Source organism: Echinops telfairi, unplaced genomic scaffold, assembly GCF_000313985.2.
Source record: "Echinops telfairi isolate 266 unplaced genomic scaffold, ASM31398v2 ScPeMD7_443;HRSCAF=831, whole genome shotgun sequence".
Taxonomy (NCBI): domain Eukaryota; kingdom Metazoa; phylum Chordata; class Mammalia; order Afrosoricida; family Tenrecidae; genus Echinops; species Echinops telfairi.
Window position 1 is genome coordinate 60,700,948 of NW_022104341.1, and position 15,504 is coordinate 60,716,451.

Consider the following 15,504-nt stretch of genomic DNA (forward strand, 5'->3'; position numbering starts at 1 on the left):
GGGGGGGACAGGGGGGGAAAGACAGGGGGCCGGGGACTCACCTTGAGGCCTGGGTTAGCAATGAGGCGGGTGTTGTCACTGAGGTAGGCTGTGTAGTGTTCCACCATGCGCTTCGTCTCGGGCTGGCTGAGGTGCTCGTAGGGAGAGGAGAAGCTGCCAGCAGACAGCATGACAGTTGGACTTTCTGCAAGGGAAGCCAACAAAGTGGGTCTGAGGGCAGACTGCATCTGTGGCCCAAACAAAGGCGGCAGCGAGGTCAGTCCGCCATGGTGGCTTCGGGGCCCCCCAAGCACGGCTAGGAGCCCCCGGGAGGCTCCGCGATGGGAAAGGCCACCCTCTCTCCTCTCAGGAAGCTTAGTCAGGAGCAAGCAAACTGAGGAGATCAACTCACAAGAGGCCTAGGGCCTGAAAGGGCAAATGTCCAAAAGATCTTAGCCCTACATATAATGTGCTTCACGTCTTTTCCTCATCTGAAAAGCAGGGAAAAAGGAATGCCCCCAACCATGTAGTCAGTTAAAACATACGTGACAAACGAGCCAATAGATGTATCTATGCAAGTGGCACATAAGAAGGGCTCAATAAATGTAAATTACTATTATGCTTGTATTAGGCGCCTTGGTGGTATAATGGTTACGTGTTGGCCTACGATCCACATGGTCAGCAGTTGGACACCTGCAGCAGCTCTGAGGGAGAAAGACTGGGCTTTCTACTCCCATAAACAGTTAGACTCGGAGTCAGCAAGGACTCTGTGGCAGTGCGTTTATGCTTGCATTATTAATTAGGAAGAAGGAAAGATGGAACACTGGAAGAAATATGCACACGTTCAAACCACAGAACAAATACTTCTCACAGCTGGATGTAGCCCAACTGAGCCTAAACAAAAGTTTGTACAAAAAGTTAGTTCATGAATTCAGGTTTCACTGTTAGTCTGATCTAAAGGGGCAGGATTCCTGGTGGTATAATGGGTTATGTGTTCGCCTGCTAACCTTAAGATCAGCAGTTCGAAACCACCAGCCACTTTCTACCTCCCGTAAAGTACAATTTCGGAAACTCACAGGGCAGCTCTACCCTGTCTGATAGAGTTGCGACTAATCAGTGGCAGTGAGTGAGTTTTATCTAAGAGGGAAATAGTGCTTTTCTGCTTAAGACAAACCCCCCACCCCTCCAGGAGCGGCCTTTTCTAGTTGAAACAAACTAACAATTTTAGGAAAAACCAGTGCTGTAGAGTGGATTGAGCAGAGAGAGAGAAAGAGCTGACATGTGGAACTGAAAGCTGTTTTCAGGAGGCAGAGACAAACACTCAATTATAGATTCTTCTACATATAGTTGACTGCATTTCAATATTCCTCTTTGTGTACCATCAGCCTTCTGGGAAGGAGCTTTGACATATATTTAATTATTTTGCCTTTAAAATACTCATCATCAATAAAATTAGATGAGAACTCCTTATTCACCACATCTTCATTTTTCATTCCCCTTTTCAGAACATCTTAATACTTACACAAACAAACAATCAAACTCACTGCCATGAGTCAATGCCAACTCACACTGCCCCTGTAGGCCTGGCCCTGAGAGTTCTACTGGAAAGGAGTAGAAGTCCCAGCTTTCTCTGAGGAGCAGCTGGTGGATCCAACTGCTCACCCTGAAGATGTAGCCCAGTGCCTAACCACGATGCCACCAGTGCGCCTTAATCATCTTGGTTCCCCTCTATTGCCAGCTGGTCCGACAGTAACCCCGTGACTCCTCTCTGTTCCCCTAAGGCCCGGTGCCTGACGTGCAGATGAGTATATGAGTGAAGAGGCCAGACACAGGTCTGTGGTTTGACTGGGTGACTCAGACCAGGTAATTATTCATACGCAAAGGATTTGTGGCCCCAAACTGCCTTTTCTGAGCACTCTCTATGAGGTAGTGCTGGCCAATCCAAATACAGTGCAACCCACAAATGTGACTTAAAATTTTCTATTAGCCACATTTAAAAATGCAAAAAGGTTAAACAGATTTTAATAATATAATTTATAGTATCCACTATATCCAATATATTATCCTTTTAACATGCAACCAACAGAAAAATACTGAGTGCTGGGCCTCTAACAAGAAGCCCTGGTAGTGTAGAGTGTTATGTGTTGGCCTATGAACCATAAGGTCAGCAGTTCGAATCCACAAGCTGCTTCGTGGGGGCCTGATGAGACTTTCTACTCCTATGAAATTTTATAGCTGCAGAAACCCAAAAGGGCGTTTCACCCTGTCCTGTAGGGTCACTAACCACAAAGCCAAACTCACTGCCAATGAGTCATTTTGATTCACAGGACAGGGTAGAGCTGCCTCTGTGAGTTTCTGAGGCTGTAACTCGTTATGGGAACAGGAAGCCCCGTCATTCTCACGTGGTGACCTTGCAAATTGCAGCCCAAATGGACTCACTAGGAGTGGGTTTGCGGCTTTTGAAATCTAGTGTGTGTTTCAGACTCCCGGCACATCTGACTTTGAAAGAGCTGCATTTCAAGGCTTAGCAGCCACCTGTGGCTTGCGGCACCCACACTGGACAGCTCTGCGAGGAGGGATTATCAGAAGGAAAGAAAAAAACTAAGCCTGAGGTTTCGTTCTTCAAGAAAAATTGCTGCTCTTCGTGGTTTTAAATTTCAAAACAGCCACCTCATTTTCACCAATAGTTGGGTTTAGCTTGCTCACACAGCACTTTTAAGAGAGTCACGAATACATTTGCTTTTCAGTAAGCACTCTTAAAAATATGAATTGAAGGGCATATATATGCTTTTGCATAAAAACAAACAACAAAAACCCCAAACCTAAATCAAAGCAGATGTCATAGCTGAGCTCCTTTGACTGACTCATTGGCGCTCTACATTGCCGAAAGGGCTGACTCATGTCACAGAACTGACCCCTTAACCCAGCCTGCTCTGCTCGGATGGGCTTTATAAGCAGAACCCAAACCCAGCCTGCCTCATTTGGAACCAAGCACCCTTATTGTTGCACCTCTTTTAACTCAGTGTATCAGTGAAAAGGCGGATACGTGCTTTACGTAGGGCTCCGCCAGCCTGGACCACACATACAGCAGGGGCAGCAAGGTGGCCGAAGGGAGGAGTGGGAGTCCTAGCTATGCTTTTTTATCTTGGAAAAAAACATTTATCTCTCGTAAATCCAAGTGTCCTCATTGATAACAGGTCATCTCCGATGATGAATGTTTAACACTTGGCAAATTAAACATAAATTCCCTTTGGTTTTCTTTAAGTGATTTCCTACTTCTTAAGCTCTTTTGAAGATAGAGAGCCGTCTACTGTCAATGCCCTACACAAACTCCTTTGGGTCTTTTCCTGTTTCTCTACTCCCTCAGCTCCATACCTCTCCATCTGTGTGCTTGCCTCTCATGAGCTGCGCCTGCAACTCTCTCTGAAGGGCTAGCTTTGTGCTGCGAGGACCTTCCTCTGTGGCCAGCACTAGCAGAAAGCTGACAGCGACTAGGGACTACGAAAGCGCAGCTCCCTTCCCCGAGTCTGGATCCGGCTGCAGTGTAATCTGCTCTCCAGGGCTCCCTCTACAGGCTGGGTTGGAAAGTGATGTAAAGTCAAACTTGCTGGTCCTCTCCCAGCTCGTATTCCCCGGTGGTTTCCCCAGGCGCCCCACCCCCGCTCTGCCCTCCCCCCTGCAGTGGCACCCTACTCCTCTCAGCGTCAGATAGAGAACCTGACCCAAGACAAGCTTTCAAATCACTCTTAGAATTTCTTTTAATCGTCTCTTAGCTAACAGGCACTGCACACATTCAACATCTTTTTCTTTCTTTTTTCACAGTTCAAACTGATATTTAGGGAGCGCTGCTAACGCGAACGGGCGGTAATGGTGGTTTAGTGGTAGAAATGTTTGCTTCTCATGCCAGACACCCGGGCTGGGTTCCCGGCCAACCTATCTCCAGCAGTCACCCCCACTCATCTCTGATTCGAGGCCTGCCCGTCACTAGGACGCTGAATAAGTTTCCCTGGCGCTTTCAAACTAGGAGGGTCTGGGTGGCAAGGGCTGGCAACCTACTTGTGAAAAGCATCAGTAACCACACGCCAGAGCTGTCATGGGTCATGGGGTTCGACACAGGACCAGGAACTATGGTCAGGAAGTCCCTGAGAGGCGGGGGCAGACTTGGCAGCAGCTCACGACAATAACAGACCGTGAATAAGACCATGAATAAGGGCGGTGGGGCGTGGAGACTTTACCTAGAGTTGCCAGCTGTTTGAAGTGGAGGCAGGTGCTAGGCTGGCCCAGGAGGTCCAGCCGGTGGTACAGCAACTTGCTGCTGGGCACAGTGTTGAGGTTCTTCAGTTGTCTGACAGGTATTTCTGGTTGTATCACCACAATGCACAGTATAAAGGACGTGTCTTGGACCTGTTAAAGGCAATTAAAGAATATCTAACACAGAAAATGAAAGTTCAATCGGGCAGGGATTCTGCCCACCCTATTTTCTGCGGTCTCTTGGTCTTCCGTACTTAGATAAAAGGGGCTCATTAAATATGGATGAATGAGTAGAAGACGGGCAGACAGGGTGATAGAAAATCTCTCTGGCCAAAGTCCTATTTCCTGTTTTCCCTCTTGGCTGAGGGACATTAACCTATGCAGCAGAAAATCCTGGAACTAATGAAAGGATCAGACGGTCGTTCCTTAGAAACAGTGACCCTGAGGGCCTTCCTTACTTCAACCCATGGCTCTAACCCAGGATATGGCATACGAGCACCAGACTGACTGCCATTTGGTTTTGAAATGATTTTAAAAACACATAATTGGTTCGGCAATAAATGTTCTGAAGAAGTGACCATTTTTCAAGTCCACTTATCCGAAGTTATTAGAGATCAAAGTAGATGAATGGTTCCCAGGGGCTGGGAGGAAGGGGAATGGGGAGCTATTGCTTAATGTGTACAGAGTTACGGTGTGGTAATGAAAACACTTTGGAAATAGAAATGTTTCCAAATATTGCACAATATTGTGAATGGAATTGTAACAGAAATTGTTCGCTCGCAAATGGCTCAAGTGACCAATGTTATGTATAGCTTACATTGAATATGCATCTGACGCAGACACATTTTCCATTGCTAGTCTCTATTTTCGGAGATGAACAGAACCTATTGAAAAGGCGGCATGTAAGCAAAAGAAGAGGGGCTGACCAGCTTAGTTTGAAGGAAAGGACCGAATCAAAACCCCAACTCACTGCCTTCAAGCCGATGCCGACGCCTGGCGCCCCTGTAGGGCAGGGCAGAACTGGCCCCGAGTCCCAAGACTACCCTCTCTAAGGGCCTAGACAGCTCCGCCTTTCTCCCTCCGGAAGGCTGGCAGTTTTGAAGTGCTGACCGTGCCGAGGGCAGTCCAGTGTATAAGCACTATGCCCCCAGCGCTCCTGCCTGATAAAGCAAGTAAAAAAAGTGCTCCGAAAGAAATCTGTTTCAGGATACCGTTTTTTTACGCAGGATACTGTTTTTAGGCAGGATGCCCCCTTAAAGTGTGCTGTAGTTTGTAAAAACGACCGCAGAATCTTTCAACAGAAGAGAAAGCCACATCGTCCTGGGACTGCTTTCCAGTACTACAGCCAAGGATAGTCAATTTGTTTAGCAAATTTAATCCTCTTCCCCCGCCCACCGAATTAGAAAGTGACAGGATGCACTGTTTCCTGTCCTCTCGTCTCAGACAGTCAGGCATTCTCCCGAGTGGCTGTTTTCTCCGTTAAATCACAACACGCCCCCCAACACCCCCACCAAAAGGCCCTACCAGAATGACCAGGGTATCATTTTAAATGGGACCTGTTCTGTAAGAGAAAAAGAAAATCCCCCTTAAGTAACAAACGCAGTGCTGGACAGATAGTCCTTTTGTGGAAAGGAGGCTCAACAACAGATCTGATGATAGACCTGTCTATGGGGTTCTTGGGTAGCACAAGCAGTGAGCTCAAGCTGTTAACGGAGAGGTTGGTGGTTCAAGTCTATCCAAATAAAGAAAAGCCTGGCATTCCACTTCTGAAGAACCAGTCATGGGAAATCTCCTGCAGACACAGTTCTATTCCGACACCATGAGCTGGAATGGGCGGGACAACAATGGACTTATTTATTATCATTAGATTGTGAACTTCATAATTGAGGAGTTATTTTTTGCACTAACAAATCACGGTGGCACTCCACAGGCTCTAGGTGGCGAGAGAGCTTATTTTCTGCCGTTTGCACCGGATCTGTGTCTGGAAGCGATGGAAGCCTCTGTAAGACAGGAGCATCCTCTTATCTTCTGACTCCACCGTGCCACCTGTCACCGCCCCACAGCCTCTTCAAATGCTCAGAGAGGGGCCGGAAGGGAACAGTGGCAGTCAAGCTGCAAACGTCGCCCTTCTCCCTGAAAGGCAACTACAGAGGACTCAGCAGGTGTTCTTCTTACGACTGGGTGAACTAGGTGAGTCTTTAAAATTTCAATGCCATTAATTATTGCTTCCTCAACTTCTGACTTAATAATGACCTCCCTGATAATTTCAGACCTCTGAGAAAGCTAACACTTCCATCGGAAGTGACTCCATGATTGTTGTGGTGAAATGAGTTTGTTTGTGTGGCCTTTTGCCTAGCAGCTTTGGGAAAAAAAGAGCTTCATTAAAACCCACTCGGATCACAAACCAGGCTTCCGCGTGAATTCTTTCTTGTGCGAAACCAAGGACCGAGGTATTTCTCACCCAAGGAATCTAATAGTTTTCCCTTTTTCTTCTGCATTAGACGTAATTCAAATGTACAGCAGGGAACTGGTTAATAAGACGTTTGTAAAGAAGCTTATGCCTGTACGTGTCTCAAAATCTATCAAGCAGCTACTTCTGAGCAAAGTGAGGGCCCAGGCGAGGAGGAGGGAAGGACCTATTTTTCTTTCTACTTGGTACCCTTTTAGGAGCCCTGGTGGCATCCTGGATTATGAACTGGGCTGCTAACTGCAAGGTTAGCAGTTTGAAACCACCAGCTGCTCCAGGAGAGAAAGATGACGTATTTTTTTTTTTTACTCCCAATAAAGAGGTACAGATTTGGAAACCCATAAAGGCAGCTCTGTCCTGTAGGGTCACTATGAAAGTTGATGGCATGAATTTTGTACCCTTTGATAAAGGTTGGTTTATTAATCATGAGCATTTGTCTTCTCTACAGTTTTTAAAAATCGGACAACATCCGTGGGACCTCTCCTTTTTCCAACCTCTCTAAAACGGATGAGGGACATAATCAGTCCTGAGATTCTTCACCACCCCCAGCTGAGGAGCACAGCCCCACCACCTTCCGGAGCAAAGGGGACCTGCCCCAACTCACCATCTTCCAGGCGTAGCTGACATTGTAGGCGTCCTTCCCGGTGTCTCTGAGCTTGTTTATGTGCCAAGACAGGGAGGAGTTCACGGGGACTGCGATGACCTGACTGCCCAAGGGGAGGCTGCGTTGGCAAACACAAACGCTTGAGGCAAACGATAAAACTAAGCACTGAATTCAAAGCAGAGAAGAAGCTGGGAGTCCATGACCACCTCTAGATTTTAAAACCTAGGAAGCTCAACCCTTTGGAAAGAGTTAATATGCAGTTTTCCATTTCCTAAATGTATTAGGTCACGCTGCACTAAAATAAAGTAGTCCTTATCCCTCCACTTGCTCCCCCCATTCTAATTCTTACCAGAGCGCCACTAGTCTCACAACACTCCGTCACCAATTTTTCACCTATGACTTCAAAGATGCATCTCTATTGCTTATGCTGTGTCAAATTAGTGTATCATTGTTGGAAACAAACAAACAAACAAAATGCAATGCGGCCTTCTTGGCATATGAATGTACCGTGGGTCCCAAACCAACATGTTGTCAAGTTAGAATTTAGCACACAGGCGAGGTGGTCCCCTGAGCTATCTTATATTTTGCCAACCTTTTTTCAATTTGGAATAATTGGAATAACTTTTTAAAAATTAGGTATGTCCTATGCTACCACTAAAATCACTGTGAAAAGAGAGTCTAACTTTTCCTCCCCAGTAATCATTCTGAGAAACTTCATCTGTTAAACAGAGCAAAAATGTAGGCTTATCCATCTGGAAAAATGACTGAGTATATATTTGTCTTATTAACATGATTTTATCCTCCAATAAACACTCATATTTGACCAGTATTCAGAACAAAATAAAATACTAAGACCCTCACCTTTTCCTTACCTTAGGATATTTTGCCGAACCAACTCAAATTTGGGGATATTTTCATAATGTATGATGTCAGTATGGAGGGGGGGTTCTGATAGTAAGTATGGCCTGGTAAGAGATGGATGCATAAGTGTATACCCTGAAATAAGAAAACAAAACAAAACAAAATGCACGCTATGGGAAACACATTGCAGGATTTAGTGCTGACTATCATAAAAGTCTTCATCACTGGCCTGACACGCGAGGCTCTCTGAGACGGCTGCTCAGTACTCAGTTGCTCAGTACGAACTTCAGTGATCTAATAAAACCTGACCTTGTTTTATGTGTGCTTGCCTAAATCTCTTAAGTCTAGAAAGATGCCGTAAATTATCCAACATCTGTCCAATCAAGAATATGCTCAGAATGTTGCCCTCATGGTTTTCATTTTATGTGTTCTACCCCATAAACCTTTTCACCAATAAATCAAAAGATAACAATATAGACCCACAACAATGGCCCAAAGAATCACATTCTATCTGTCATTCAACATTCATGTCTAATTTCCTGATGCTAAAAATTGTTCTAAGGAGCCCTAGTGGCATGGTGGTTATGGGCTGGGCTGTGATCTGCAAGGTCAGTGGTTTGAAACCACTAGTTACTCTATGGGAGAAAGACAGGGCTTTTTACTCTCATAAAAGGTTATAGTCTCAGAAACGCACGGGGGCAGTTCTATGCTGTCCTGTAGGGTCACTATGAGTCGGGAAGGACTTTACGACGAGGAGGTTTTTGTTGTTGTTGTTGGAAAAAGAACTCTTACCTATCTCTCAACACAGCAAAGAGGCAAATGCATAACTTTTCAGTCTGCCGTCATGGTAGTCTACTACATGCGAGCAGTCCACATTGTTCTGTTTCCTTCTCAATACTATCATTCGCCTACTACATTTACTAGTATCAGAATGTTGACAGCCATTTTCTTCAGTGTCTATAGCACCACTAGTTCCTATGGTAAAATTTTACAACATTACCTTTGTCATCTATTAGAAAAGTATAGGAAGCCAATGAGTCTTGGTAATATGTTACGTCTTCAAGGATGTAAGCCAGGTTGACGTCAACACCAACAATTCCAAGAAGTAGGTTTCCAAAATAACAGGGCTTACTCACAGTCATAATCAAACCTATGGGGTAAAAAAAGCAAAAATAAAAAAAACTAAGATAAATATTGGTTTCAACTCATGGGATAAAAGAGAAAGAAGGAAAAAATACAGAGAGGAAAGTAGTCGCTATGTCTAACAGTCAACAGGAACCTTGCCTTCATCTACTTTGAGATCAGAAGAGCTAGATGGTACCCACCTTATATTACTACAATGTGAATCAGGACTACAATATTGATTACTACAGTTTTGGTCAGAGAATCCTAATGGAGGGATCCTGAGTTATACTCAATTAATATGGCCCTTCCAGCCATAATCCCTTATGTGATACAATTCTGGAGTTCATTCTTTGTTTAATGGCTATCTTGGTTACTTAGATGCTATAGCTGAGAGGAGATATAAAACTGTTTCTGGAGTGGTCTGGGAAAAAGCCAGATGATTAAGGTTAGTAGGAGGTCAATGCCTACTGGCCACATCTTTCCAGAGGCCCACGGTCATATATACATAAATAAGATACAGTCCAAGGCATGACAAATAGATTATGTTGGAGTAGAACTTGATTGCATCATGTAACTCCCACCAAATGACTGTTCCCTGCATAGGATTCCCTCCAGTGCCATCCTGCTGTGTATAAAACACGCCTCTTTGTGAGCACAAGAGTGAGTGTCAGGAGTAAGGCATGCCCTGTCCCAGCACCTGGCTGACCCCTGCCTGACCTTTGGATACTGGACTGAACCGTCCCCACCACCATGGGAGACATTTTTGTGAACATTTATGAGTTCTGTGGGACACTGCAGTGATGTGCAGAACCCAGAGATGTGAGGGAACAGATACTCAAAAATTATACTCAAGACACGAGGACTCCCCAAACCTTAAACGGAAATAATCCCTTTCAGGTCAGCTTATAGCTAAGAAACAGACTGACTCACAAAACAAAGAATACTATCCATATATAATGAGATAGGAGACCAAATGGTCATAAATTTCAGCAAAGATGAGTAGGGAAGGGGCAGGGAAGCGAGAGTATTAGAAGTAGTGCATCATAATGGAATGAATGAAAATAATGACGTATTATACAACCATGTAACCAACCACTAAATAATGTGTACGGAAAAAAGCCAAAATGGAAACCTATATTTTTGTCTAAAGTTTCGCCTTAACTACATTAAGATACTAATTTAAAACAATTTAAAAGCAAACAAAACCAGGGAGTAGCAGAAAAAGCATAAAGGCTAATACTACCCATCAGCATTTAGTTTGGAGAGAAGTTTTCTATGTGATGTATTAAGGAGCCCAGCTGGCAGTGTGGGTTAAGTGCCAGGATGCTAATTGTAAGGTTACAGTTGTTGAAACCTACCAGCCACTGTGTGGGGCAAAGTTGAGGCCGTCTGCTCCTATGAAGATTTATAGTCTCAGAAGCCTATATAGGTTCACTAATGAGTTAGAATCAACTCGATGACAGTGGATTTGACTTATTTTTTGAGGGATGGGGTGGGTGGGTACCTCTTCTCATTACTAATGTGTATTATATACAATGTTACAGTATGCAATTAGATGATTTCATCATTCTCTGTGAGATTTTATGTAATGTTTTCAAGTCTCAAACACAAAGATCAGATTTAGATTACTGATATTGAAAGGCAATAATAAAAAAAAAAGGAAATAAAGAGAACTGACAACAGAGACATCAACACAAGAGAAAAAAATGGAACAAACTCTGGTGGGCGGTGCTTTCAAAGTACACATTTTTCCTGCTAGGCAGGCACCCAGCAACTCACTCTGTGTTAGAGCACCCAGTGGCGTCACCTGGGAAGGTTCTCTCTGGTCACAGTGAATTTTTTTCATAAAAGCAGTTTCTCGCAAACTTTGTTTTTTGTGATGACCGATTTAAGAGAACACTGTGCGGCTATGAAATTTTGTTTCCTGCTCAGCAAAATGCTGCAGAAACTGTTGTGATGCTGAACACAACTTACAAGGACAGCGCTATGGGAAAAACTCAAGTGTAGGAGTGTTTTTCTCGTTTCAAAAGAGGTGAAATGGTGATTGATGACAAACCTCGTTCTGGACGTCCATCAACTTCCCGAACAGATGAAAATGTTGACAAAATTTGTGCACTTGTGTTCAAAGACCGATGCTGGACCACTGAAGAGATGGAGAAGTTATCTGGACTATCTTGGAGTTTAGTTCAGCGAATTTTAGTGGAAGATTTGGGAATGTGATGGGTTGCTGCAAAATTTGTGCTTCAGATTCTGATTGACCATGAGAAAGAGTATCAACTGGAAACATGCCATGCTTTGAAAAAACAGCTCCGAAGTGACCCAGACTCCCCCCACCCCCAAGGTCATTACTGGTGACCAGAAATGGTGCTATGCTTACGGCCCCCAAAGCAAACACCAATCCAGACAGCGGAAGATGCCAATGTCAATTTGTCCAAAAGCTCATCAAGTGAAATCAAAGATTAAGACGATGCTCATTGGTTTTTTTGATGTGAGGGGGATTGTCCATTTGGAGTTTGTTCTACCAGGTCAGACTGTTAATCCAGCTTCTATTTAGGGGTTCTGAAAAGATTGTGTAACAGCACGCGACAAAAAAGGCCTGATTTGTGGCAGATGGGGGACTGGTTTTGCCACCACGACAATGCACCTGCTCATGCAGCCATCTCATTGTGCCGGTTTGTGGCAAAAACCAGAACAAAACAAAAAGCAGCATGCTTCTCTTGTCACACACCTTTTTGTTTGCAGCTGAACCTCTGGGCCACCAGAACCCCTCTCATTGACAAGGCTCCGATTCAAAACCTTCAAAGATCAAAATAAGAGTTCACTAGACACATGTCTTTGGCAAAGGCCAGTCTGTGAGCATGTGACTAACATAGGAAGTGCCTCTGGGGATTGTGGTAGTGGGGCAAAAGCTGAGCCGAGTTGATGGCCATAGAGGAATGAAGAGCCAGGGTTGGGAAAGGGGATGGTGTTTCTTTTCAAAGGTTTTGTTCTGTATGTTGCCAGAGAAGAGCAGACTTTTGAAATGCCCGTGCCTGTCAGTGACGAGTATCAATTCGTTCTTTGCTGCTCTGTGGAAGGGCTTTCCTCCCAGATGAACAAACGCACCGGGGACGGACGTGCCAGCCTCCGGTACCACTGCTGACACATTAACTCCTCTATCCAGGAGGACCTGAGCAAACACTTCTTCCGCTCTCTGAAGTGCTTATTATTTTAAAATACAAAATCATTTTAAAGCCAATGGCAAGGTAGATCAGTAGGCAGTAGACAAGTAGTTACCAATATAGAAGGGGGGTACCCATCCCCAAATAATAATTTTTCAAAGTTATTTATTTAAATTGTTTTACAAAACAGCCTTATCACTTTCAAAGTACTCTCCATTACACCTAACACATTTGTCCAATCTGCGATTCCACTCTTGGAAAAACTTTTCAAACTCATCTGTTTGAACGGCTGACAGCCCCTCCCTCTTTTTTTCTTCTAAGTCATCAAATCGCTGTCCTTTCATGTCCCTCTTCATTCACGGGAACAAAAGATCACACAGGAGTTCTGAGTACCTGCAGTATTAAGTGCTGTGAGTTAACGGAATCTAAAGAAGAGATGTGATGTGGTCACGATGTCTGCCGGCCTCTGCCATTTTCTCTGTCAAGAAGAAGGGGAAGGCATGGGAAAGGCACGAGCAAGAAGGCAGAGGAGGGACCGGGCGTTTATTGAGCACATGCCTTCGGCCAGACAGTATTCCAATGCTCGACATAGAGCATTTCATCTTTGCAATTGCCTTAATGGAACTATTTTCCCCTCTCATTTTATAGGCAAGGAGATGGAACGAAGCCAAGGCTAAGCCTTTCACTTGATCATATCACCAGTAACTTGTAATAGGATGATGATAACGACGACTACTGCTAGCAGTAATCATTATGGGTTGCATGTTAGGGACTAGTAAACCTTACATATTATCTAATTAATCCTGCTAATACCTTGCTGAAAAGGTTTACCGCCCCGTTTTGGACAAGGTTTTTGCTCATGCCCTCAGATGAACAAACGGAGTGCTGACGGGGTAAAATAATGCACCCAGGGTAACAACTGAAGTGGCTTGAAATCTTGTTAGCTATATTTTAATCTGTATTCGTTTAACTACACCCTGTTGTCTTGCCTTTGAGGCCAAATCCTGAGTGTTCTGAATTTATACCTGTTACATGATGCTAACTAACCTATAGTCCCATTTCATTAAATTTTGGGTGCATGAAAGATATGCCCATTATGTCTACTAATCGTGAGGTGATGAAGAAATATGGCTGGGGATTTCTCCTCTAGACACTGCGCTACAGACTGACCTGGGAAATGGGAGGCCCACACCCTGCAACTGTCACGCATGTTCACTCACAAACAAGGAACATCTAACTGTGCTGAGGGTGAGCCCGAGTGGTGCAGTGGTTACACGTTGGGCTTCGAGCCACATAGTTGGCAGTTCGAAACCACAAGGAGCTCCTCAGGAAAAAGACTGGGCTTTCTACTCCCATAAAGTTACAGTCTCCAAAACCCACCGTGGGGTCACTGTGACGCCAGCGCTGACTCGATGCTGAACCCCCCTCCGTGCCCATGTCTACCCGTCCCTTTCACTCCACCGAGTCAGAGGTTTTTGCCAAACTCACCATCTCCCATCTCATCAGAGAAGGGGAGGCTGAAGACAGCTTCATCAATCATGCGGTTGGGAAGGTTTGTATAGAACCTGCCCACAGTCGTCTCCAGATTACTCAGCTGGTTCAGCACCATCATGCTGCCCTTAGTCACAGGCAGGGAGGACCGGTCCGGCACGCCGTATTTCCCCGAGTTCTGTTCAGCCAGATCTCGCAGAAAAGCCAGCTCTTTCAAGCCAGTCACCCCATCTGAAATGGAAAGCCAAGACAAGATAACGTGAACCAATAAGCTCAGAGCCACAGCGGACAGCGCCATTCAGGTCTAATGAAGGCAAGGACGAGATCCTCTCATGGCAAAGGGGCACGCAGGGGACTTGGCAAGGACAGGAAGGACTCAAGATGCTGAGGCACAAAGCCAGAGGCTGGCCTTCCCCCGACAGTCCAGAGGATGAGAGTTCTTCCAAAGGCAATGACAACCAACACGTAAGTCAATAAAGGAGCCCTGTTCACGCACTCAGTGCTCTCCCTGAAAAGTTTAATTATAAAATATAAATACTTTTCCTGCCTTTAATATTAGAAAGCAAAAGCAGTGATTAAAAAAAAAAGCCTTCAATTTTAATAAGCAGATGAAGGTGAAAGAGTTCTAAAGGTTAGAAGTTTACCGTTTCATGCCTAATACCCCATTTGCCTATAAAATACTTTCCAAAGTTTCATAAAACTGAAAGAAAGGATTCTTGGATTGCATTCCATGATGGCACAAGTCCTCTTACTTTTAGGCTCACGTTCATTACAAATACTTTCCTGTTTTGATTTTGTTAGAATACTGGACTTGACTTACTTTTCTTTATTAAATGTGTACTTTTTACACGTAGAAGGCTTTGAAACCCAGAAAGGGTACAGGTATAGTGGGAAGCATTGTTCTACCACATCTATAACCTATAGCACAAACATGAATTTAATAAACCCTTTCTTTTGTCTCCCTCGTAAAGGTGTGCCAGTGCTGGCACACAGTAACCGAATGCACTGGGGCACCGCTGTGCACAAAGCAAGTGCTCCCATCACCGCTGAGGTTCCAGCAGCACACTGCCAGAGCTTCCGCCTCCAGTTCTGATGCCGTCATAGCCAGCAAGAACGGCTCAGGAACGAAAGACCCGGAAGCGCTCCAGGCTCATCCGGTGTCTGTGTCTGCACTCTGACCAGGCAGTGTACACGCTTCTTGCAAATCCATTTCTTTCTTTCTTTTTTTCCTGACCAATATGGCTTCTTTAGTATCATGAGGCAGGGGCCAGACAAGCCTCTATGTCCATCCGCCTTTACCTCTTTTGACACCAATCGTCTTCCTTTAAAAAAAATTTTTTTTTAATCGTTTTATTAGGGGCTCATACAACTCTTATCACAATCCATACATACATCAGTTGTGTAAAGCACATTTGTACCTTCATTGCCCTCATCATTCTCAAAACATTTGCTCTCCACCTAAGTCCCTGGCATCAGCTCATTTTTCCGCTTCCCTCCCCGCTCCCCTCTCCCTCATGAATCCCTGATAAGTTATAAATTATTATTTTGTCATATCTTGCCCTGTC

General features: G+C 44.6%; 1 protein-coding gene across 1 annotated transcript in view; it reads right to left on the minus strand.

Moving 5' to 3' along the window:
* The window catches only part of CACHD1 (cache domain containing 1), a gene marked incomplete at its 5' end in the record, with an annotated part of 257,365 nt that overhangs the window by 30,444 nt on the left and 211,417 nt on the right, over window positions 1–15,504 (minus strand). Inside the window, 6 exons of the mRNA XM_004699368.3 lie at window positions 42–184; window positions 4,215–4,383; window positions 7,302–7,419; window positions 8,174–8,297; window positions 9,163–9,312; window positions 13,937–14,170. Coding sequence (XP_004699425.2) covers window positions 42–184; window positions 4,215–4,383; window positions 7,302–7,419; window positions 8,174–8,297; window positions 9,163–9,312; window positions 13,937–14,170 — 938 coding nt within the window. The remainder of the gene's footprint in view (window positions 1–41; window positions 185–4,214; window positions 4,384–7,301; window positions 7,420–8,173; window positions 8,298–9,162; window positions 9,313–13,936; window positions 14,171–15,504) is intronic.